Source organism: Miniopterus natalensis, chromosome 11 (genome assembly GCF_054644295.1).
Source record: "Miniopterus natalensis isolate mMinNat1 chromosome 11, mMinNat1.hap1, whole genome shotgun sequence".
NCBI lineage: Eukaryota > Metazoa > Chordata > Mammalia > Chiroptera > Miniopteridae > Miniopterus > Miniopterus natalensis.
The window spans coordinates 53,494,846-53,518,870 of record NC_142091.1 but is presented as its reverse complement, the minus strand read 5'-3'; the positions used below and the strand labels follow the sequence as shown (position 1 = coordinate 53,518,870).

The 24,025-nt window shown below is 44.4% G+C and overlaps 1 protein-coding gene across 2 annotated transcripts in view; it reads right to left on the bottom strand.

Moving 5' to 3' along the window:
* NELL1 (neural EGFL like 1) overlaps positions 1-24,025 on the bottom strand; it is a 619,484-nt gene that overhangs the window by 217,626 nt on the left and 377,833 nt on the right. For both annotated transcript variants that reach the window (XM_016201668.2, XM_016201669.2), the window contains exon 14: positions 18,502-18,624. In XM_016201668.2, coding sequence (XP_016057154.1) covers positions 18,502-18,624 — 123 coding nt within the window. The remainder of the gene's footprint in view (positions 1-18,501; positions 18,625-24,025) is intronic.

Genomic DNA, 24,025 nt, shown 5'->3' with positions numbered 1-24,025 from the left:
CAGCATCGCCAGCCTCGGGGCTTTCACACTAGCAGGTGCCCATGAGCTTCCCTCCTCACTGGTTCAAGTCTCTCCCAGGTATCGCCCTATCAGAAAGGCTGTTTATCTCAGAAAACAGCCCCCCTCCATTTGCTCCGTCGTTTCTTACCCTCCTTCATTTTTCTCCTTGGTACAGATCACTAATTGAAAACATATTTACATACTTGTTTATTTGTATTATCTAATTACCCAGCTGCAAGGACTTAATCTGTTTGGTTCCCTGCTATCCTCACTGTATCTAGAACAAACCTTGGCACTCAGTAAATATCTGTTGACTAAATGAACTGAGAAACTATGCTGAGCTCTACTTTATAAGAGAATTAAAGGATTCAACGGCAAATTTTAATTGTATATAAATTGCATCTCAGAATTTACTGCCCACATATGATTCCACTCCAAGCATATGATAAGGACAACTCTATTTAAATTCAACTCAAACACAAATCTGCTATGCAGGGAGAATTGCTTCACTGACAGAAGCTGGGTTCCCAAGAGCTGGGCAGGCGGAATCTGGGAAATCATTTCTGAGACAACAGAAGAACAATGGTCTTTAACTGCAGTGTTCTAGAGAAACTCATCCCTGGCACTTTCTATCTTCTTTTCTCTGCAAAACACCAGTGAGACCATCCCACACTCTGGCTCCATAGAGATTGAAGTCCAAACTCCTTAGTAGAGCACTCCAGGCTTCCTGGACACCGCCCCAGCCTACCCTTTGGGCCCTTCCTGAAACTCTTTTCATCTCTTTTTCACTAACCTAGTGACCCAGTATCATCACATTATGCTCTGTTCCCCAAAAGCACCATGAGCAATTATACCTCCATAACTAGGCTCACGCTAGGCCTCTGCCCACCATATCCACTTGGCAAACTCCTACGTGCCCCTTAAAATTCACATAAAATGTGACCACTCCTGCAGATCCTTCCCTGACCCCTTAATTACAGCAAGTCACTCCCACTATGCTTTATAGCGATGCCTCCTTTGAAGTATAATAGAATCATAAAGTTATCAAAAGTTTACCCATCACACATTAAAACATCCTCAAGGGCAAGGATGACATTTTACCCATCTAGAATCTCCAAATACTAGTGCAGTATTTGGTATATAATAAATGTTTAAGAGTGTAAATCAATCATTTTTCCCTCTTTCAACAGACACAATAGCAGAGGTTCTCTGTCCATGACCAGATTTACTTTAGGTTTCAATTTCTCTGATCTCAGGGATATTCTCTCACTACTCCCCTGACTGCTGGCTCACATTTGATCCTGGGCCTACACTGCTCTGAGGTCTCTGTTCCCTGAGCTTGGACCAAACTCATGCTTCTCTCAGTGCTCCCACTATTAATAGTTATGGCCCCCATTTCCTGAGCCTCTAACTCCGCCCATGCTTCACAAACTTCTCATTTCATCCCTGCACAGCGCATGCGGTGACAAATGGGTTCACAGAGTGGGAGTGTGCTGGTTAATCTGATAGTCAGCATGGCTGGACCATGGAGAGCCCAGGTTCTTCCCTCCCGGTTTGTACCCACAGCCTAGAGCAAGAGCCTTAGGAGAGGGAGCCACTGATGAGAGCAGTCACATGCCCGCTGTGATGGCTCCAGGCTCCACAGTCTAGCAAAGGGGCCACTTTTAGGTCACTGCAGTTTGATAGCATGAATACACTAGACTCCAAGAAGTCAGGCTGAGACCTGCCACCTATTTCAGGCTGGCCAAGCAGTCAAGGTGTAAGGATGGCTTTAAGGTGCTCGTGACTTTCTGAGGCCAAAGTGAAGCATTGCATCGCCTTTGAAAGAAAAAATGCCAATGTTAGTAGATCCAAAAGCAGATCTGCCTTCTAGATCTTAATTGTCAGCAGTAAGGGCGACCCAGTGGGGTTTGCTTTCTCTGTAGCTTCAGACTCAGATCAGCAGTTCTTCACTTCTGACTGCTGGTTAACTGCATAGTGCAGAAGTAAATCCGTTCCTCGAAGCACTCATGTGTTCAAGTCAAGACCCATCAATCTGTGGGTCTATCTTTGGTGTTCAGCAAGAGCTAATATATAATTATACAGAGATTGTTCAATAGAGGTAAAAATTATATATCATATGGATATGAAGGGAAGGGTCCTTGGAAAAATAAATTCCATAAACATAAATGGGTTGTAGTGAATGTCCATTCATTGCATGTTCTTTATGTAACTAGGCACTGTGCTAGGTTATGAAGATAAGAAAAATATTAATTCTACCTTTAAGGGAACCACAGCCTGATAGAGGAGACAGCTACATAAAGAGAGGATGTAATACATATGCCAAGCGTTGACAAGGAGGTAAGAATTACTCGCAATGGGAGCAGAGAGGGAGCATGTTTGAATGCTAAGAGAATTGGGAGACTCCTCAGTGAGAAGGTAAAGCTTGACTTGATTCTTTAAAGAGGAAGGAAAATTTTCCTCAACAGCTAAAACCTAAAGAAAATTCCTAACAGAAATACCAGCAAGTACAAAAGCATGAAAGTAAAGAGAGCACTGGCTGGTGGCCCTTAGAAGTGGAGGTGAGAGGGGTCAATAATGAATCTGGGCAGATAGGCACAGATTCTTTTTAAAAGGAACTGGGTATATTTTAAATTTTATTTTACTAGCATTTTTGTGTGTGAATAAATATAAAAATAGAGAGACAATAATATGCAATCAGGAGACACAACAATGAGATTGTTTCAGGAAAAAGGAAGGGAGAGGAAACACAGGCTGATTACTATGCAACCGCATGAGAAGCCGCTTTCTTGAACAACACATCTTCATTTCCAGTTTCCCAGCTACACTGAAGTCCTTTCCTCCCCCCACGCCCTGCCCCAGATGTTTGCCCGGATGTAATCTCGTCAACTGTATTTCAATTCCCCCTCCAAATCTAGTTCATAAAAGCGATTTTGCTACCAAACTTTGAGTGTAGTCGTTAGCTTTGTAGTAGATGATCCAAGCAGAAAAGCCTATTTGCCTCGCAATATATCCTGAGGGTTTCGGAAAGAGAGCTCCTCTGTTTTTCAACTACTAAAAGAACATGGCAATTACTTTCCTGGGAAACAGAAAGTCTGAACAGCATAGATGATCAATAAACTTAAGAACGCTGACTGTGGACACACAAGATAAATGTAAACTCCTGCCAACCACGGTGGGGGAAAATGCTGGCACCCCAAGCCACTCTTCCAAGACCATCTACCCATTGCTAAGGATCATCTCACTAGGCTTTATCAGAGGCCTCAAGATAGTCCATCAGGCTCTTAGTCTCCTGGTTCTTCATTTCCTCTGCAAATTAGTTCATCCCTGCCCAGCCTGCCTATCATTTCAGATCATTACCATTCCCTCTGCTCCTTTCCCTGTCAGAGAAAGGGGAAGAAATGTGCTTCTGGAAAGTAATCAGTGAGTGTTTCAAGGTTGCAGGGCTTGCTCAGTTGCTCTCAGATGTCCCTGAGCTGCAAATAGTCACACTGAATCCCCCCCAGTGGCCGTCTCAGCACAGCTGGGATCTTTCAGAAATGGCTGTGAAATGTACTGTGAAAAGAAGAGATGGTCAAACACCACTTAATGGCAAAGAGAAAGCTCAACAGCCAGCCAGCACGGTTCAGTTTGTTGGTCTTTTCATCAATGATCACCAGCGTGTCTGCCTCCTTAATAGCCATGGAGTTAGCAACAAAGACAAGCCTGGTCGGAGATTGCCGAAAATGGCTGGTGGGCAAAGAGGAACATCCAGGCAGTTCAACCGCCTTCGGCTCCCTTGGGCATGGGCATGCTCTCCTGCTGTCTGATTTTACAGCTCCCTTTTCATCCCCCCGCTTCCCTCCTGCCAAGTCCTTTTTCTTTAAACTGAGAAAGTGGAATATTAATATTAACCTTACTCAAGATATGGAATTTATGCATGTTTGCTGGGCAGTGATTTTTTTTAAGCCATCTATTAATTCATTCTGGTGGTGCAATTTCCATAATGCAGTTTCTAAGGTAGCAAGGAAACGGCTTTCCTTCCATCGTTACATTTTCTTCAGGTACATTATTAGTGTTTCATTTAGTCTCGCAATTAGTCTTCTATTTAACATATGCTGACTTCACGGAGACACATTTATTATTTTCATTGCCTAATGCTATGAGAAGAAATTCTTGGCATAGATCAGTGGCCTACAATTCTTAGGCAATTTGGGTAGAGAGGGAGCAGGTCCATTCATTTGCTACGCTCTTTCTTGCTACCCATCCACATTGCTCCTTTTACGCAGAGAAATAAATATATTTCTCTTTTTTACCAATACTACCCCACTATGCAAACTTCTGGTCTTGTTAATCTCGCTAATGTCTACTCACCCTCATTAGTCAGCTTAACACTAACCTGCTCAAACCTCCCCAGACCTCTCTCTCAAACTACGACTGAGGTTTTGCTTGGACAAGCACATCCCTGGCTTTAAACATCTGATATATTCTTGGTCGACCCAGAAGTATAGGGTGAATTATAAGATGACCACGTGTTCTACCTGGTTTGTCTGTTTTATGCCAGTTGTACCAATGACATCATTAATAGCTCCCTCTTTCACTCCCAAGGGTGTTACCAGTTGGATATGATCAGTACTTTGGAAGATTATACTTTGTATTCGAAGAATCTGCATTTGACTCTGAGCCCTTGTATGTCCTTGTTGCACGGCCTTGAGCAAGTTACTTCCCCTCTTTAAACTCAATTTCATCATCTATAGAGCAGGGATGAAGATAATCTCTCTCTCTCGGGTTATCTGGGAAATAACAGAGTGAAAATTACTTTGATAACAGGTAAAGTGCTGCGTAAATCAGTTCCCACTCTATCACTGTAGCTGCAGTATATGGTAGTATATAGAAATAGCTTTGAAACAAACAAGTCCAGGAAGATACCATAGAGGATGAAAAGATTTCCAAGAGTTAGAAACTTGGGTTCTCAGCCGCATCCTGTCATTAAGAGGCTGTATATAGGCATGTCTTTTCCTAGGGCACCCGGACCTATAAACAGGAGACGTGATCCCTAAGGGCGCTTCTAACTCTAAAGCGCCTTGGCTGTCCATTAGCGTGGTGTCTCATACTATTTATAGATTAATCTTCATCTGCAGACATTTGATTTACTTAAAATGATATAATATTTGTAAACTGACTCAAATGTCAATGCGTTTGAGAACAGACTGATACCTCACCTGTCATCAGGAGTAAGCTCCAGCTCAGGAATGACATTGGTGAAATGACTGATCAAGAGGCAGGTGCTGAGAGGCCACAGGATGCAGAACCACATTTAAGTGAGCAATAGCGTGCCTTCAGAGAGATTAAAATCTAATAGTCCGGGCTTTTTTATCTTTCTGCCTACCCTCTGACTGGCTTGGAAGGTTTCCCTTCTTTGGATATCCCTACTAGGAGGCTGCATACACAAAAGAAAGCAACCCCTCAACATGTTCATGTTGGTTCAAGGCCCGAGAAGCTTCTGTGTCAGCTCCATTTCTGACTAATTTTCAACCATCCACTTATTACAGAAGAAGAAGTTGACTGCTTGTGACTAACTTTAAAGGGATATCAACATATGCCCAGGCTCCTTTTGAGTTCCAATCTACTGCCCTAAAAATATAACACTCCATAAAATTTTCAGGTGGAAGTAGTTTCCTTCAGTGGAATGAGATCTGAGAGAAATGCGGTGCATGGTTAAAGGGTGTGTCAGGGCCAACTTAGCGGCAAGTCTCTGAGCCGGGCCTTCGATCCCAAATCTAGTTCCACTTTTTTACAACATGGGCCAACGCTGACCTGAGCAGAAAGCATACAGGCTAGTACTAGGCTAGTAAGACTAACTGGATTCCACAAATCTTTTTCAGGGTTTCTTCCTTGGTACCTGCCCCCAAGGTTCTAGTTACCTAACCTCTCTTCCCTACCAGGGAAAAGAAAATGGACTTTTAAGTCAAAGACCTGGGTTCAAATCCTAGTTCCGCTGTTTGCTAACAGTCTGGTTACAGGTGGTTACCTAAGCCTCTGTGATCTTGTTTGTAAACAAAGAATAATGCATGTGTTTGGGAAATTTGATAAATATTAAATGGAACAGTGGGTGTAAACATCTGGCACAGAGCCTTACACATAAATAGGCCACACACAGTCAATTAATTTTTGTGTGTGTCTGTGTGCACTCAATAAATATAGCTCTATCCGTAAATCCTATTTTTGTCCTTGCTCCTCTGATGGAATGAAACTTTACCCTTGACTATGTTCCTGAACTTCATCCTAATGTCTGGAACCCAGCTACCCACAGTCAGATCATCTTAACACCAAAACTCTGCTTTTTCGCTATTTCTCACTTCCAAGTCCTCCTTGTGACCCATTCCATCGCCTGGAACCTCCTGTCTTAGTCCACTCGGGCTGCTACAACAAAATACCACAGACTGGGTGGTTTATAAACAAGAGAGACTTCTTTCTTAGAGGCTGTACTAGAACAAGGCTCGGGCATGGTTGTATATTTGCCTGGTTCACAGCCATTTCAGTGACTGCTCTGGTGACCAAAGTCACATCCAAATGGAGACCAAGTGTAGAACATTGTGCTTTGAGCAGGATCTGTATTTACTGACTTTCTTACTCTTCTCAGTAAAGTGTAAGACCCTTTTCCACATGACACATATGCCTAAAAGTGAATTTTAAAGGAAGGGAAATTAGTATTTTCTGGGTTTCTACTATGTGCCAAATAGTAGACGTAAGTTATTTCACTTAACCCTCATGACTATTTTATTACTTATTTTCCTCAACAAACATTCATTAAATAACCCCTCATGCTAAGTTTTAAGGACACAAAGATGACTAGGACATGCTCCCTGCCTTCCCAGGTCAGTGAGGGAGATAGATTAATAAGCAAACTCGCAATTACAGCACAGTGTGATGCATGCCAGAAAAAAACTGATGTGCAGGAACACAGGGCAGGGGTGAAGGTGGATTCCTTGAAAGAGGGAAAGCCAAAAAAAAAAAAAAAAAAGAGGGGGAATATATTTCATTCATAGGGAGAACATAGCAACTAAAAATATAATAGGTATAAGCCGCATTATTTAACCCTCAAGTCAGAGAGTTTAAGAAACTCCCAAGGTCATGAAACTGCTAAGTGCCAGAGACCAGTCTTGAGCCCAGCAGACTGACTCCAAAAATCCATGCACATCACCACCGAGCTGTCCTCACAGCAAGGAAGACTTGGCACACTGTAAGTAGTGAGACTGAAGTTTTTATTGGGGAGGTAGTAGCAAAAAATAAGGCTAGAGGGGTAGGCGGGAACTGGATCCAGAAAGGCCAGCGTCCCAGGCCAAGAAGTGCCAATTCCATCCTGAAAGTCATGGGGATGCATGGGAGGGTCTTCAGCACAGAGTCACAGAGCAGACAGCTAAATGCTGCAGAGTGCCCTCTACATGCCAGGGAGCGCCTTAAGCACATACACCCCATTCAACCCCCCAAGCAACCCACGGAGGTAGATACAATTATTTTTCCCACTTGTAAAAGCGAGGCACAGACTGGTTGAGCGACTAGCCCGAGATGGCACAGCTAGCTAAGGAGGACAGCCGGCTTCCGAGCAAGCGGCCCAGCTCCCACGGCGACGCCCCCCGCCCGCAGGGAGGCCCGGAGAAGCGCTCGCTCTGGGTGTGCTGACTGGACTGGAAAGAGCCCCGCTGGAAAAGGCGGGTGGCAATACCTGCCCCGGGGCTCCCGTCACTGCCTCATGTTCCTTAGGCGAGCAAGTCAGCTCAGGGAGGTTAAGAGAATCCGCTCTAGCCCACGTGGTGCGTGTTAGAGATGAGATTCAATTTCAGGGCTGTCACATTCAAAGGCCCTTGGATTTACAGTGTCTGAGGCCGCCTCCTGCTATTTCAATTTCAACAAAATTATCACAAATCCCAAATTATCTGGGTCTAAAATAATGAGGTCTTGTTCTCTGTAAATTCAGCATTCGAGTACGATCACACTAAGTGTTTAAGCGTGTCAGATAATTATCCACAAATTGCCGTGTTTCCCCATCTCCGAGAGCGCATGGCTCTCCCCCGGCTAATGGCTGTAACAAGAGACGGCGGAGCATGTCACTATTTCCAGCTGATAAGCGTCATCGCACTGAACAGGTGATTATGAAAAGCATGACGTCTGCTCTCTTATGAGTTGTTTTTAATATGAAATTGATCTTGAAATGCAACCAAAGTAAATGCTATAGACTTGTTTTCCTTTCTACTCTCTTTTATCTGAGTATAATTTGAGTTTTGATGAATGCTCCTCATTTCTATTCAATATCTGGCTTCCTGGTGAAATCCCATCCCGAGACAGGAAATGTTACACTGTAGAAGGAATTAGAAATTCTCAGCCCCTGGCATATGGATTCCAGCCGTCTGCTTAAGAAACACTGCAGTTCTGCATTCAATGGAAAGCCAGGCCTGGGTTGCTCGGCAAAGAAAATCATGGGAAGCACCACTGCCTGCTTTAAGGGTGCCATCCCTCTCCAGGGATCTCCTCTGGGTGTTGAGGGGTGCGGATGAGAGTGAGTGCTTTATTAATGTCTTATTAATTGCAACCTACCCCGAAAGTTTTCTAGCTCCTGGGGTAACCAGCCACTAGCCACAGGTGGCTGCTGAGCACTTGAAATGTCTGAACTGAGATGCGTCAAGCATATTTCTTCTCACCTTTGTTAAGGCAGCTTCTAGAAAAGTTAAAATAACATGTGTGCTTTGCAAAGCACGGTGTGTATTTTGTTTTGTTAAACATAAAGCAAGTCCTCTTGCAAGAAATTTACGACACCTTGCTTTTCCTCTACTTGATACAGTCTTCAAAGAGATACTGTGAGTGAGTTTACCAAGACCCAATATCCTTACCTTGCAAAATGCTGCAAGACAGAAGTGTTTTCCCTCTGGATGCCAAAGATCATTTCCTAGTTTTAAACAGTCTAAGAGGCTGACTCCAAGCCATTCTCCAATCTCATCTAGTCACATCTCCAAACACAGGATACGTTTTAGAGGAATATCTAGAATCCTTCCCTCAACTATAAAAGCTATTTATATAAGCAAAATGTCCACGTTATGAAATGATAATATTCTACCTACAAAAAGGTATCTTAAATTAGTTCATTATCCCTAAATAAAATTAAAAGTATAGTTCAACTAGATTTAAATAAATACTTGAATGTTTGCTTATCCGTGCCCAATATCCTTCAAAATAGGCCACATTAAAAAATGGTATCTCCAAATGAGTCAGGTGATGATACAGGAACACAGTGCAAAGTACCCAATATACGATTTCTCTTTTTTAAGTTTAAAACTGGGAAATCACCAGTGAGGGAAGGACCATCACTAACCACAGGAAGAGAACTGTCATATTAACCAGCAGGACTCCGTTGTTTAATAGAATTAGGAGAGGCCCCAGGGGGCAGTGGAGAATTGCTTTACCATGTCACTGGCAGTTCTACTCTAGGGAGATTTAATGACTCTGAGTTGTTTGCACTACTTTCAAGTGACCCAGGAAGCCCTTTCTCAAGGCTTCTAAAAACTGGCAGGATCAGAAGTTTAGGTAAGAAGTGAACTGTCTGTGATTTGACTGAAGCCAGATAAATGTGGTGATGATATGGTTTAAAGGAATGAGTTCACTCAACTGGAGAAAATTTTAAGCCCCAAGTACTCCCAGTCTATCTCACTTGGAGGCCCACAGGTGATCTTCAGAGTGTATCGGCTAGAATCCACTTCAGAATTGCCAACAGAGTTTTATTTTTCACAAATAGCAATGCAGCCACTTCCATTCACTTAGCATTTTGTTCACAATGGCATTATTGCAGAGAGGGATAGAGCCCACACACAGCGGCGTCTTCCCCTCCTTCCCAAGCACACAGACACTCTGCTCTATTGTCAGGCGTGGCTACGGACTGAGGTCTGCCCGAGGCCATGGGAGCCACAGTGACATGCACCACTTTCAGGTCTGGCCTGTAAAAGCCTCCCAGGCATGACCTACCTTTCCTTCCCCATCTACAAACTGTAGAGTGGTGAGGATTCTGAAAACCAAGAAGTAGTCACAGTCTCAAGACTAAAGGTAAGTTACTGTGGGGAGCACAACCCCACTCATCCCCGACTCAGTGAAAACGGTATGAGTCACAGATAGGAAGTGATTGTTGGACGTACTGAATGCTTGGAGTTTGCCTTTTAACAGCAGCCATCATGTTTTCTTGCCTCAGACAAGCAGCTTCCTAAGTGTTAGCCCTTGGACCCTACAGTTTTCCCATTTAGGAGCTAAGGGTGAGAAGAAATTTGAAAATGTCATTATGTCTATTAACAAATGAGTTAACAAGAACAGGTCACATGACTGGTTCACTATCACGAGACAAAGTGTAACCCAGATGCCCTGGCAAATAAGCAACTAGACAGAAATCAGACTGGGCCAGAGCAGTGGAAACAAGCACGGAGTTCAGTGTGGTCGTGTTGAAAGGCAGCTGTGTTTTATGGACTAAGCTTCGAGCAGTGGCCAACAGGGCGGATGCCCTCTGCCATGAGCATATCTGACCTTATTCTATAAAACAGAGGAGCGTGCAGGAGGCTGAGATGAAGACACCACCACCATGTAGGGGGTAGGATGACGCAGAAAGGTGAAAGGCAAGTGTAACCACAACGCACTCTACTGCTCACGACTAGTTAAGCATGCCACCAATATCTTACTCAGCTCTACCCCCAAATTACCTGGACGTTTGCAAATTATTTGTAAATGTTTTTCAACGTATGCTTTGTTTCCTTAATAAAGATTGCAGTCAAGAGAAGCCCCTAAGCATTAAGAAGTATCTGGGCCGGGCAGGTGCAGCAACAGGGCTTGCCCAGGCTCCTGGCTGCTCTGCTCTCACAGCGCCATAGTCATAAGAGGGACCAGATCCACTGAAGCCAAACTTGCCTTAAAATATGGCACCCTACCAGGTGCTATAGGTTTGTTTGTTGTTGTTGTTCTACTAAGATAAATACACTTTGTAGATATTGAGCTGCTATGGGCATGTCAAGTACAGCTGGCACCATTCTAGAATAGTACTAGTTGTTAAATATTTTGAATATTTTGGGAATTATTGCTCCTGAAACAGATCATAATCCAGCAGATAGCCTAGAAATTCACTATAACATCTTTCAGTAGTGTTGCCTAAAGAAAGGCTCTTGGTCCATTGAGAATTGTTACTTAGGAAAGAAATACAGTCTTATATTGATTGCTCAACAGAAAGTCAATGTTCAGTAGCCTGTTTTAAAAATAAAATTGACTGATATATATTTATTTGGCTCTGCTAATCTCATGAGTCATTTCAGGTGTGACAATTATGGACAGCAAACATCTATGTGCAACCTCGAAATGCACTCAGAAGAATCAGCACTTGTCTAAGTGTCAGAGCGCCACACCCTTTGAGACACAGGCTGGTTTAACATGTTTCCCTCGAGCCCCTAGGGATGTCGTTACTGTCCACTGGGCTGCAAACTTGAAAAGGTAAGCACGGCTCTGTAAGTGATGGAAAGTGCTTTAAGTGCACCCAGGAGGCTTCCTCCCCCCCCCCCCAGTAGAAATTCACTTCAAGGAAAAGAATATGAACGGCCAGAAGGAGACTATATCAAGGTCAACCTTGTTAAATCAAAATGACACAACTGATACGTTGTGTCTTGTGCCACACTAGACAACTGATACGTTGTGTCTTGTGCCACACTAGACAACTGATACGTTGTGTCTTGTGCCACACTAGACAACTGATACGTTGTGTCTTGTGCCACACTAGTCCCCTTCCCTCGCCCCGGTCTTGTCACTGTTGCTGGTTTCAAGGCTGCGGGACAGCTCCTGTGTCTGCCTTCGCTTCTTTGATAAACTCATGAACATAATGTCTCTTGATAACTCAGACTAGACAATCAGTTTCATTTTCTCGTTTCAGTCACATTTTTCAAAGAAAGTATCGTTAAACGTTAAGCATAATAATCTTCCTGGGCCTAGAGAATCTTCCTTCTCTGAAAATTAAATCAGCATTATCAAGTGCGCCCCACTTTTAAGACTATAACAAATATAGCCATGATTATATTTAGTAACAGGACTATTGATGGAATTTGTATGACAGCGGCTTTGCAAAAAGGTTTGAAGTTATTTAAATACTGTTGAACACTGGAATCGATACACAAATACTCATGGTAATATTACTACCAAACTTCCTTCGCCATTACTAATAATAGTGCATCCAGGGCAGGTAAGCATTTCTGGAGCTGGAGGAGTGGGGGTGCGAGGGTCTTTACTGTGCGGTCTTCTCCAGCCTCCGGGGAAAATCAGAGTGGAAGGATGGTTTTAAGTTTCTTTGTTTCTGTACTCAAGTCACAGCTCTTCCCCAAGGTCAAGGCAACACGATCATTCCCATACTGACCCACAGCTATTTTCTACTGATTCAAACCTATGGGACTGGAGAGGAAAATGCCATCGATCCAACCTCCGCAGGCAGTGGCAGAGGAACAGTCCCTCTCTATGAAACAAAGGGACCCTAAGTTTATCTGTGTCTCGCTGAAAGTGGAAGGACCAGCAGAGAAACGGATTCCCTGCTGCTCTGAGTCACATCACGGAGTCCTGGTCTGAGACTCATAAATGTTCCCCATGGTCGCAGTGGAGCCGGGACAGCGTCCCGCTCAGCAGCACGTCACACCGGGATGGGCGGGTGTCTACGGAGGTCTCTTAGAACATGAGGGGCAGGGTTATGTCTCTAGTAACTTGTGTTTCCCTTGCTGACTCGACTGCAGGCATGTTAAGAGCCTTCTAGCCCTAAACCACGCCTATATTACAACTGCTGAGTAAATAAGTGAATGAAAATGGACCAAAAAATAAATAAATTTCGAAATAGATGCAAAAAAGAAGCCACACTTGGGCTGTTTTGCTTCTCAATTTAGGCTAAAGGATTTGATAATTTTTGATACAATGATGTTTGATATCCATAGGATATTCAGTATCCATGGGGCACATTCAGTACCCATATTCCTATGAAACATAAGCTAGAATAAATAAATGTTCTATGAACAATAGATCATGTCTTTGAACTTAAATAGCAAGCCCATTGATGATTTTCTAAAACATGAAAACTGACATGATAGAAGCATTTACTTTGCAATTTTAATTTTTCTGTGGTTTTATGAATGGTGGTGCAGATTCAGGAGTAATTAATTCATCAAGCCACAAGAGCAGAGCTGATTTGTGTCAGATGAACTAGCCAATTCTCTTTTTGCACCAATATATACTTACTGAGCACCCAGGAAGCACAAGGTCTTATGTCCGTGGAAAAGGCTAGCAGGTAAACAGCAAAGCTTAACAAGGAGTAATACATTAAACACTATAATCAGAACGGAGAGGAGAAGAATTATTCTGAGAAGATTAAGGAAAAATGGGGTTGGAGCGAGACTAGGAAGGATGGACAGGATTTCCATTAGAAGAGGAGCGTGGAAGAAGTCGAGCCAGTGCATTAAATGGTACCAAGAAAGGGAAGCGGGCTTGAGAGGCTCCGGGCTGGCCTCCTGGGAGAACGGTTAGTGAACCCGCACGTGTGACTGGTGAGGTAATGGGCACAGATGATACTGTAAGAGAGGAAGCTCCAGATATTCAGATGCGGCCACGTGGCTACAGGGTCTTGAATGCTAAAGAGTTTAGATTTTATTCAGTAGGAATCAGCTTTTCTAGCAGAAAACCGGGCCGTCCTTCTGTAGCCCACTCCTCGGGTCTATACCTCTTTAAGCCTGGATTGATGGTTCTGCACAAACCTGACAAACTATTTCTTAACATTGTGTGTTGAAAATTTTATCACTGTGTTAACGACATTTTCTGGTAACTGAACTGAGCCAAAAAGTATTTTGTCAGCCACATCCACATGAGTCCTGTCTTTATGTTCATTTTTGTATGGTTAAACCTTCTAATAGTCATAGGACATTTTTGAAAGTCACATAGCCACCTGACCTGGTTCAATTATTTCAATGTGATCCTGAAAAAAATCTTCAACACTACCAAGGGGACACCTTTTCACTTCACCTTCCTCAAGTGGGGACTTTTAAGTGGCTCTGATTGCTAGAAGTGTAGTCCACATTTGTTGGAAAGATTTTTCCTATTGACAGAGTCTAATCCCGAGCTAACTCTAATCTACCTGCTTCCTAACTTTATAAATGAATCGAGTGTGAGAAATGTTATGAAACTGCTCTATAACCAGAGGAGCACTCTTAGAAATATACTCACAACTCTTATCTATTTATCAATATCAATGTGTTTTTACAAAGGGCCTGGCTCAAAGTGTGTCAACATGGGTCAAGCCATCCTAGAACGTCGGTCAATCTTGCCTCCCGCCCTTCTCTCTAACATTTTGTCTCTACACCTAAAGGCAGAATTTTAGATGGAATCTTCCTGAATGCTTCCTCATCGCAGTAACCACGTTTGGAAACTACATATAGAGCACTGTAAGTACTTTTGCCAAAGGCTTTCCTATTCCCCTGCTATTTGCTTTAAGATCCTCAAATACCATCTTCTCTGATTCACAGCCCAGCAGTTTATCAATGTTATTATCATCAGTGATGTCTTATTAAAACAACGTACCTCTCCATTCTCCCTCTGCCTCTTCCCCTTCCACGTTGCCTGTGAGTCTCCAGAAGCATCTTTGTGCATGGGAGACACCTACGTCACTTATTTAATTCAGGGTTTCATTTCCATCGTTAACATGAGCTGTCGCATTAATCTCTCTGTTTATATTATACAAACCTTCTCTCACCTTCTGTTCCTGACTTTGTGTCTTTCTTGAACAATTTATCCAGCTTCCCATCAAACAGAGACTTCTGGGAAGCAGGGTGTCTGCACAGGGACCTCAATGCCAACCTGCTCATGAGTGACTTCAGAGCCTTGGAATAAGCTGAAGGGCCTTAGAATAAACACTCACCTACATTCCGGGAACTTCCACAGTGAACTGAATTTCATTGTAATGACTTTCTTTGAAAGCCAGTCACCCATTAGCAATGCAGACTCCACCTGAAAGTCAGTTTGCATATCTCCCTTTGGAAGCTGAGTTTTACTCAGGCTGGGTGGGAGTAAGGCTTGAGTGGGCTAAGCACCTCTGGATCCCAGGCAGGCTTTTTTTTTGCTTTTATGTAAAACCTTCTAGATACACAGTGCATATTTTATTAGAAAGGAATCTTGATGTGCTCACTCATCAGAAAACTATAAAACTGAGCACCATAACATCTTTAGCTTTTTTTTTTGCTAACTATTGGTTAAACAGAGATTCTTAGCCATGGCCTTCAGGAAACAGACAAGGGAACAGTCAATGGCAATACAGGGTTATAGGGACTGGGGTGGTGTTTGGAGGATGTCTTTATGCAGAGAAGGGTTGTGCACTCAGCCTGAGACCAGGGAGGGCTTCCAGGACTTGAAAGGGAAGGAAAAATGAAACTACGCTGACATAAACTGTAAAGTCACTAACGGGCCTCCTCACGCGGTTTGAAAATAAAACACTGGGCAAGGGAAGTTTAATGAATCTACTTCTCTAGAAAACAGAAGGACACGGAGGGGACACTAGGCATGCAACACCACCCACAGTCTCCGCAAACGCCGAAGGATGCTGAGCCAGGGCATCACACTAGCTGGGCGACAGTCTCTGGAGTGACGCTTCCTGCGGTGGAGACGGTGGGAGCAGGCAAAGGGCTACTGAGGTGATGCGCCAGTAACACCCTCAGCTAACCCTGGGCTCGGATTTCCCGCTTAATTCTGAATTTACTAAACAAAAAGGGGGTCTCTGCATATCTTTCATTTAAGAAAGAAGATGAAACTCCAGACGCCAAGATTTTGCTACTTCTTAACAAAAGTTGTTGGCAGAGTCGGGGCAGGGGGTTTCTTTCCCCTTTATCTGACTGCCCTAAGAGCAACTTCCCCTTGACCTCCCGGCCTGCCCTCTCCTTCTTCCCTGTCTGTGAGCTGGAGGGAGGACCTGGACATGGCAGCCCCCTTACTCACGCCCTGGGGACCAGCAGGCCCACAGGAAACACCCACTCTGGGCTGTTCCTCCCGCCCTAAGGGGAGTCGAGGGGGCCCCATGTGCAGATGCTCCACGGGCTGCCTTGGACCACCTGTGACTGGCTGCAGGAGCCCAATGTAGGGGATCAATATTATGGATGCTATTGTCAGGTACATAAGCCACGTTCTCGGCCATAATCTTATCAGTATTGATACTGACATTTTGGTCTCCACTTGCTTGATTTCTTTATACGTCTCTCATTGGTTCTGAATGCAGGTGGGGAAAACCAGGGTATCATCTGTGGCGCTCCTCAAACCTCGCCAGCTATCAGAATCAATGGACATACTGGGCCCTAAGATATTGTTCGCCTCAGGTACCCTGATAAGGCTGAGTTGCTGAACCCACAAAGCAGAGAATCTGATCTTCAACCACATGGATGAATAAACACAGCGTCAGCCTGTAATGAGAGGGAACTACGAAGCCAATCCCCAGAGGAGCAGAAAGGAGGCAGAGGGACAGTGCTTGTCACCGCTCCAGCTCCCGCAGCGTCTGCTCCTCCGTCTCAGGCCCCTTTAGCCGTCAGGCTCTGTGACACACCTGGAAAGCTCACTAACAGCTCGGAGATGCGGCCAGCTTCAGGAGCACACCACCAGGGCCGACATATGGGGGTCAAAGCACAGGGCCCCCCATATGGGAATTAATGGTGGTAACGAAATGAGATAACACGGTGCACACACCCAGCAAGGTGTCTGGCACATACACACGTGTGACCGCCGTGGAAGCTGAACTGGTCTTTTCCACCCACATGAGAACACAAAAAAACTCCTCACGTGGGCATCAGCCACAAGGAGAGCCGGCCTGAGAGGATTCACACCAATTAGTATTGTTTGAGAAACTGCAGGCTTGTGTTTCGCTCGTTAATAGAAGTGTGAACAGAGAGCCGATTCCATGAACAATATCATGTCCAGAAAAGCTCTTACGCGTTAAAAAAAGAAAAGGGGAATTAGTTCAAGCCCGGGGATTCCTGTCTACCTCCCTCTGTAAATGTCTCAGTTACAGGTGGGGAAGTCACCTACAAAATGCATGCCCTGCAACCGAGACACAAATTTGGATACAGGGAGACAGGCACTGCAGGTTAGGGTCCAGACCCCCATAATAAAGCGAGAATCACAATAAAGGGAAGATCGCAATAAAGTATCAATCATTTTGCAGGTGGAGGGCCTTTCCTTCAGTTTCTTAAAAATGCAACACTGTGGAGCCCAATAAAGGGCAGTGCAGTAAAATGAGGTCTGGCTGCGGGCACCTCGTGAATGCCCCTCCCCGTGATCACCGCACGGCTAGCAATACCACCCTCACTTTTCCTGGCACTCGATGAAGACTCTTCGGAACATGCTTCTTTAATAAGGCTTTGAAATAATATCGTTGGATAAACACAGAAGGTGGCATGAACCCAACTTTGCCACGTAAAAAGGCAGAAGTTACAACTGGCCAGGGATAAAATGAGGTCTAAGCCTCAACTCTCCAACCTGTTCGTCCAGTTCAACTACACTGCCCCTCTCCCCAAGCGACATTTATAAAACAGGGTTCTCCCTCCCTGCTGAGGACAACACACGTGGCCCTGAGGACCACTTTAAGAAAAGCATTTCCCCTAATTCATAACTTTCCGGAAAGACGCATTTTCAGAGTCTGTGGACACCAGGAACGTTAGCTGAACTCCTATTTCCCCACAGTTGGGCTTTCAGATTCCACAAAGGTGAAGCGACCACTTAGCACAGAGGCGTGCGAGGGCTGAGCAAACACAAGCTCGGCGAGCTAGTGCAACTGATATTATTTGACAAGGCGACATAATTCTGAGACAAATGCATTAAAATCAAATCCCTGCGCTGCTCCTCGGATTTACAGCGTGAGCATGCAGGTACCTGCAGTGGGCTCCGTAATCTGGGGAGCTCCATTAATGTGCGTGTGGGGGTTTGTTTTGCTTTGGAGATACCTTCAATCTTCTTTTAAAAGCTGAGCACCGGTTTCTTTAGCTGCCTCATGGAACTTAAAAAACCACCCACAAATATTACATGTATAAATTCCCACTGTAAGAGATGCGAACACTGTTGAATTCATAGCGGTAAGAGGATGCTATTTCACCAGCACACGCGCGCACACACACACACACACACACACACACACACACACCCCATGGGGAAGATGGGGAACAGTTTGCATGTTTCCAGCGTGTATGCATTTACATATATATGTGTACAGACATTTTAAAAGAATAAATTCAACATGTGAGGGTGCTATATGTACTGTCCTGTAGCCTGACCCACAAGTACACCTTTTTCATTCGATCGGAAAGGTACACTCAGGGCACGTCTCTTTTCCTCTGAAGCCCAGTGGCCCTGCAGCTGGGAAACCAGGAGCAGGAGCCCGACCCGGCTCAGCCACGGCAGTGGGGAGAGCGGCCCCCCGGAGTGCCGAGGGCCCAGGCCGGGCAGCAGGCCTACCTCTGCAGACGGTCCCGTTCCCCACGTAGCCCGGCTTGCAGGTGCAGCTGTGGCCCTGGACGGTGTTGGTGCAGATGGCGTTCTCATCGCAGTTGTGCTGCCCGCTGCCACATTCGTCGTGCTCTGTCCGCAAGGTGAAAAAGAAAGAGAGGCACCTTTGCTTAAGTTGGAATCACTGATGCTGCAAAAAATTAGCTGGAACTCCGCAAACAGGAGTGACAGTGACTACCGTACAGTGGGGCCTGCAGTTTCTCTGCCTGTTGCAGTTGAAACCTCAATGACTCTAAAAAAAGGGTGTTACTCTCCCCACTTTGCAGGTAAAATAAGTGAGTGTCAGAGAAGTCAAGCGACTTTTATTTTTTATTACCGTGATTTGGGATAGAGGATGTCCCTGAAGCCTAGTGGACAGAGGCAGGGGATGCTGCTAAGCGTCTTACAGCACACAGGACAGCCCGCCTCAACAAAGAACCCCTCAGCGCAAAGCGTCAGTGCCGAGCTTGGGAAACCCTTCCTCTAAGGTTAGAGAAAGAAAAGGGGGCGAACCTATACGAGGGATTCTGTGGCTTCTTTCGAACAAAGAGGGTGACACTGAAAAGGAAGGCAGTTACTACGGCCTGGCAAAGGAGCGCTGGCCAACAGGTATTTTCCAAGGACTGGCACTGGCACAGGGAATGTTGGCCAGCACGGAGCGGGGCTCTGAGCAGAACAGCGATTGACTCACAAGACTCTAAGGGCTTTCGGTAGTTTAACTCTAATTTTCCATAGAACCCGCTTACATAGGGTTCAGAATTTAACCTCTGGGTTAAAGGTGTAGTGCTGTGGTTATATTCAGGGTGGGGCAGAAGTAAGTTTACACGTGTTTGTATATAAAATAATACAGTAATTAATAAATAATAATACAAAAATAAACTCTGTGTTTCGCATAATCATAACCTACTTTTGGCCCACCCTCTATATATGCAAATAGTGGTGACCTCTTTAAACCACAAGATGTGGGGGGAGATCTAATACTACAAATGGACTGAAAGATTCCAAGTAAGAAATGAAGCTTTCACAGAAAACTATGCTTTCCGCTCATAATCAGGAAACTTAAAGTCACCTAAATGACTGCTCTCTAAATAAATCAACAATATGGGAAAGTGTATGTCCTCTAATCCCTTTAACATCTGCTAGTATAACTTTTCAGAAATCTTAGGAAGAAAAATCAGGTAGGGTTATTAAATCATAAAAGGTTATAACACAAGAGTTGAAGTCTGAACTAGAAACCCCAAAGAAATATCACTAATTGAACAAAACTAAAAGTTCAATACAATTTGTTAACTATTGTGTCCTGTTAGATCAATGCAGCAAACAACTGAGATATCATCTGTCTTCATTAATTTTTATTCTAAATTTCCTAAGAGACCCAGGAATGAGAAAGGTTAAATTCTACAAAGTGGAGCTGTTTTAATCATGCAATTAAACTAGAAGCACGCACATATGGCTCTGGATTTAACACCTTGGATTTTTCCAACAGAAATTCTTCTTCAGGCCTCAAGACCAACCCGGATGTCAGTGAGAAATGTGCAGAGGTTAGCAAGCACCGGGAAGGAAGGAGAACACCTATGAGGGCACACTTCTCATCTGTGCTACAGTCATCTCGAGCAAACTCCAAAAACAGCATGACCCTGCGGATGTCTGATCAAATTTACACACCTATCACACACCTGATATGAGCAGGTGTAACGCCAGATGATTTTAGGGACAAAAAAAAAAGTCTAAGAATATAGACTTTGACTCCCAGAGCTTTCCCACCTCCTTATTTAAATTCACTTAATAAATAATTATTAGTGTCTGTACTGGGAATACAAAATTGAGTAGGTAGCCCGGCTGGTGTGGCTCAGCGGTTGAGCATCGATGTAGGATCCAGGAGGTCACAGTTCGATTCCCGGTCAGGGCACATGCCTGGGTTGCGGGCTCCATCCCCAGTGAGGGGCGTGCAGGAGGCAGCCGATCAACGACTCTCTCTCATCATTGATGTTTCTATTTCTCTCTCCCTTCTTTTCTCTGAAATCAATAAAAACATATTTTAAAAACAACAACAAAAATGAGTAGATATGATCTTGTCTCACATGAACATTTTAATAGGGTCCACTGGATGGCAATGTGTAACACAAGGGAGGAGAGATAAGAGTTATAAGTAGGTGACCTTATATTTTATCATACAAACAACATTGTAGAGTCCAAGGGGGTTCTGCTAATAATTACACGGGGATAACAGGCATAACGCAGAATGGCCTAAGCAAACCTCTAAGTGTGGGCATGCCAGATAAGAGCAAAGACGGACTAAGAGTTCATGTCAGGAAAGAAATTTCTGCTAATAGGGAGAAAAGCCTTCTTGCAAAATACAGCGTTGAACCAGTCTTTTAAAAATGGTCATGGCCCTAGCCGTTTGGCTCAGTGGTTAGAGCGTCGGCCGTGGATTGAAGGGTCCCAGGTTCAGTTCCAGCCAAGGGCACGTACCTTGGTTACAGGCTCGATCCCCGGTCCCAGTCAGAGCACGAGTGGGAGGCGACCAATCGATGTGTCTCTCTCACATCGATATCTCTCTCTCTCTGCCCCCTATTTCCACTCTCTCTAAAAAGCAATGGAAAAAGTATCCTCACGTGAGTATTAAATAAAAAAGTTAATTAATTAATAACATGGCCATGACTTTATTAGCCAGATTTGCCCATGAAGGGCACTCCAGAAAAAAGAAGTGTGAAGAAAGGTATTGTTTTATGCAACATTCCAAAAGTTTGGTCCATCCGTTCCTGCCTGATCTTCCTTTCAGCTTGCTGAGGCGTAACTGACACATAAAGTTCTACGATGTTTAGAGTGTGCAGTGTGACGGTTTCATACATTACACACTGTGACAGGATTCTCCCCGCTGGGTTAATGGACACACCTACTGCTGCTGGTCTCATCTGCTAATGCTATTGGAGCAAACCCTCTTCTCTGATCAGGTGGCCCCGTGACTGCCCTGCACATGTAGGAGTTCAGTCCTGTCTGGTCAGGCTGTTTCCCTGACAGAATGTTCCTCCCCGCGCAGCGGGGACACCTGTGCTCCTGCCCGGCGTCGCCCACCGCTCCACGGCCACGCTCTGGCCAGGAAGCTTTCTTCGCCTGCTCTTCTAACCACGTGAATTTTACCCATCTTGAAACGTTTATTAAGTTCAGTATCTTTACCTCTTTGGAGGCAATCACATCACAATATATAGTGATATTTATGAGTTTTATCATTAATGTCTTACTAGCTAATCAACTTTGAAGAGAGGAATTACAGCATAATTTCTACAGCCCTGACGTTTTCAGCCATCCCCACTTCGTATAGTGGTATTGAGCCTACAGAGTGTCTAGCATTGAGCTAAACATTGTACAGATATCATTTAATTATCTCGCCAATCATATGAAATTAAGTTTGCTCATTTCACAATGAAGTAACTGAGACAAGAAGGCATTAAACGACTTGCTTAAAAGATCACAAAACTGGTCAGAGGGGGAGCTCTGCTTTGTGACGCTAGACACCAGGGGTGACCTCCACATCACTGGGCAGCTGGAAGCAACCCGGGCGTGGCTGAAGCTATGCCAAGGCGCATGGGAGTGATTCCACAATGCCAGGAAGGAAGGCAGGTGTTGTTTTCTATACTGGCCCCAAATTCCCACTCAAGAACGGACCCCTCCCCAAAGGGCACTTCCTCGCTGTGTGAACTGGGGTCCCTCAGCCGATCTATGTCTTAGTTTCCTAATACGTACAATGTAATAATAAGAGAACATATCAACTGGGGTGGTTGTGAGGATTAAATTAATACTGCGGGTAAAGCACTTATCGCAGCAGATTGCTCCCTAAGTGGAAGCTATTTTAGTGTCGTCGTTGCTGCTGCGATTACTACCACTAGTGGTCCTGCTTCTACTACCACTGGAACTGCTATTCCTATGACTACGGCGGTTACTTGTGAGCAGACTTCATTGTTTGAATGGTGGTAAAAAGTCGTTAAGAAAACTTTCTCTTTCCTTTCTAGGCTGGTAGTTCAGGCAGAGAGGCAGGGAATAGATATGATTTTGAAGACAATTGAATTAGAGTACCTCTCTGAAGATCCAAACAAGTATTTGCTTAGATTCAATTATGGTCCCCAAGAAACAACGCTATGGATTAGGAAGGTGAAGGATGGATGCTTAAGACGGTTGATGTACGGCCTGTGTTTGATTATAGTGTGTCTGGAGCGTCAGGCCTCTCAGGACAAAGGGGAATGATGCTAATCACGACGGTGATGCTGGCTGATACTTACTGAGAGCTCAGGAAACACTGCCACTGCCCATAGTTCCTCTCTCTTTCCTCTTTCCCTTTACAGGGTAGCTCAGAAGGACTGATTACTGGATTGTAATCAATTGCAATCCATAGCCCTCATCAATTAACACATTGTTTCCCTTGGAAAACGAATCAGGACTCACACAACCCACTGAAACAGTCAATTCAGCTGTGGCTGCCAATGCCTCACATCTAGGGTCTGGCTGGCCCGGGGCTTTACTTCCTTCAAAGAAATCTCTTTTGTATCTTACAAAAGGGTCACAATACCCTCACTGGGATATGCCAAGCAGGCCTTATCAGTCATGTTTTACAGATGAGGGAGTTGGGGATTGGAGCGCATAAGAGGCTTTTCCTTTAAGGACATAGGTAATAAGTTTTCCACCTGGAAGTCAAACCCCCACCTTCTCAATCCCTGTCCTGCATTCTTTCCAAAACCCCACTTCAGTTTGTGATAAAAAAGAGATCTACAATGTTGGCCACAGTGTTGATCGTATTTACTTTTAAAAAAATAATTACATCTCTGCTGGTGTGGCCCAGTGGTTGAGCGTGGACCCATGAACCAAGAGGTCACGGGTTCGATTCCCGGTCAGGGCACATGCCCTGGTTGCGGGCTCAGTCCCCAGTAGGGGGCGTGCAGGAGGCAGCCGATCAATGATGTTTCTCTCTCATCGATGTTTCTATCTCTCTACCTCTCCCCTTTCCTCTCTAAAAATCAATACAAACATATTTTTAAAAAATACAGATTTACAGGAACCTGCAAAAGTAGTACAAAGAGTCCGTGTGCCCTTCCCCCCTCAATACCATCTTATATAGCTGTAGTCCAACATCAAAAACAGAACACTGACACTGGTATATCACTGTAAACTGGCCACAGACCTAATTCAGTTTACACCACTTTCTAAACTGCGTTCATTGTGCATGTTGTATGTGTGTGCATGGGCATAGTTCCAAGCAGTATCATCCCACATATAAATCGGTGTAACCACCATCACAGTCATGCTACATCTTAGTGTTTGCATCTCCTTTACACTCCCCCACCCCATCACCCCCAAGCCCTGCCGCTGTCAACTACAAACATGTTCTCTATCTCTACAGTTTAGGCATTCAGAGAATGTTATATAAATGGAATTATGCAGTAAGTACATATGAGGTTGACTTTTTCCACTAAGCGTAATGTCCCTGGAGTCCGTCCAGACT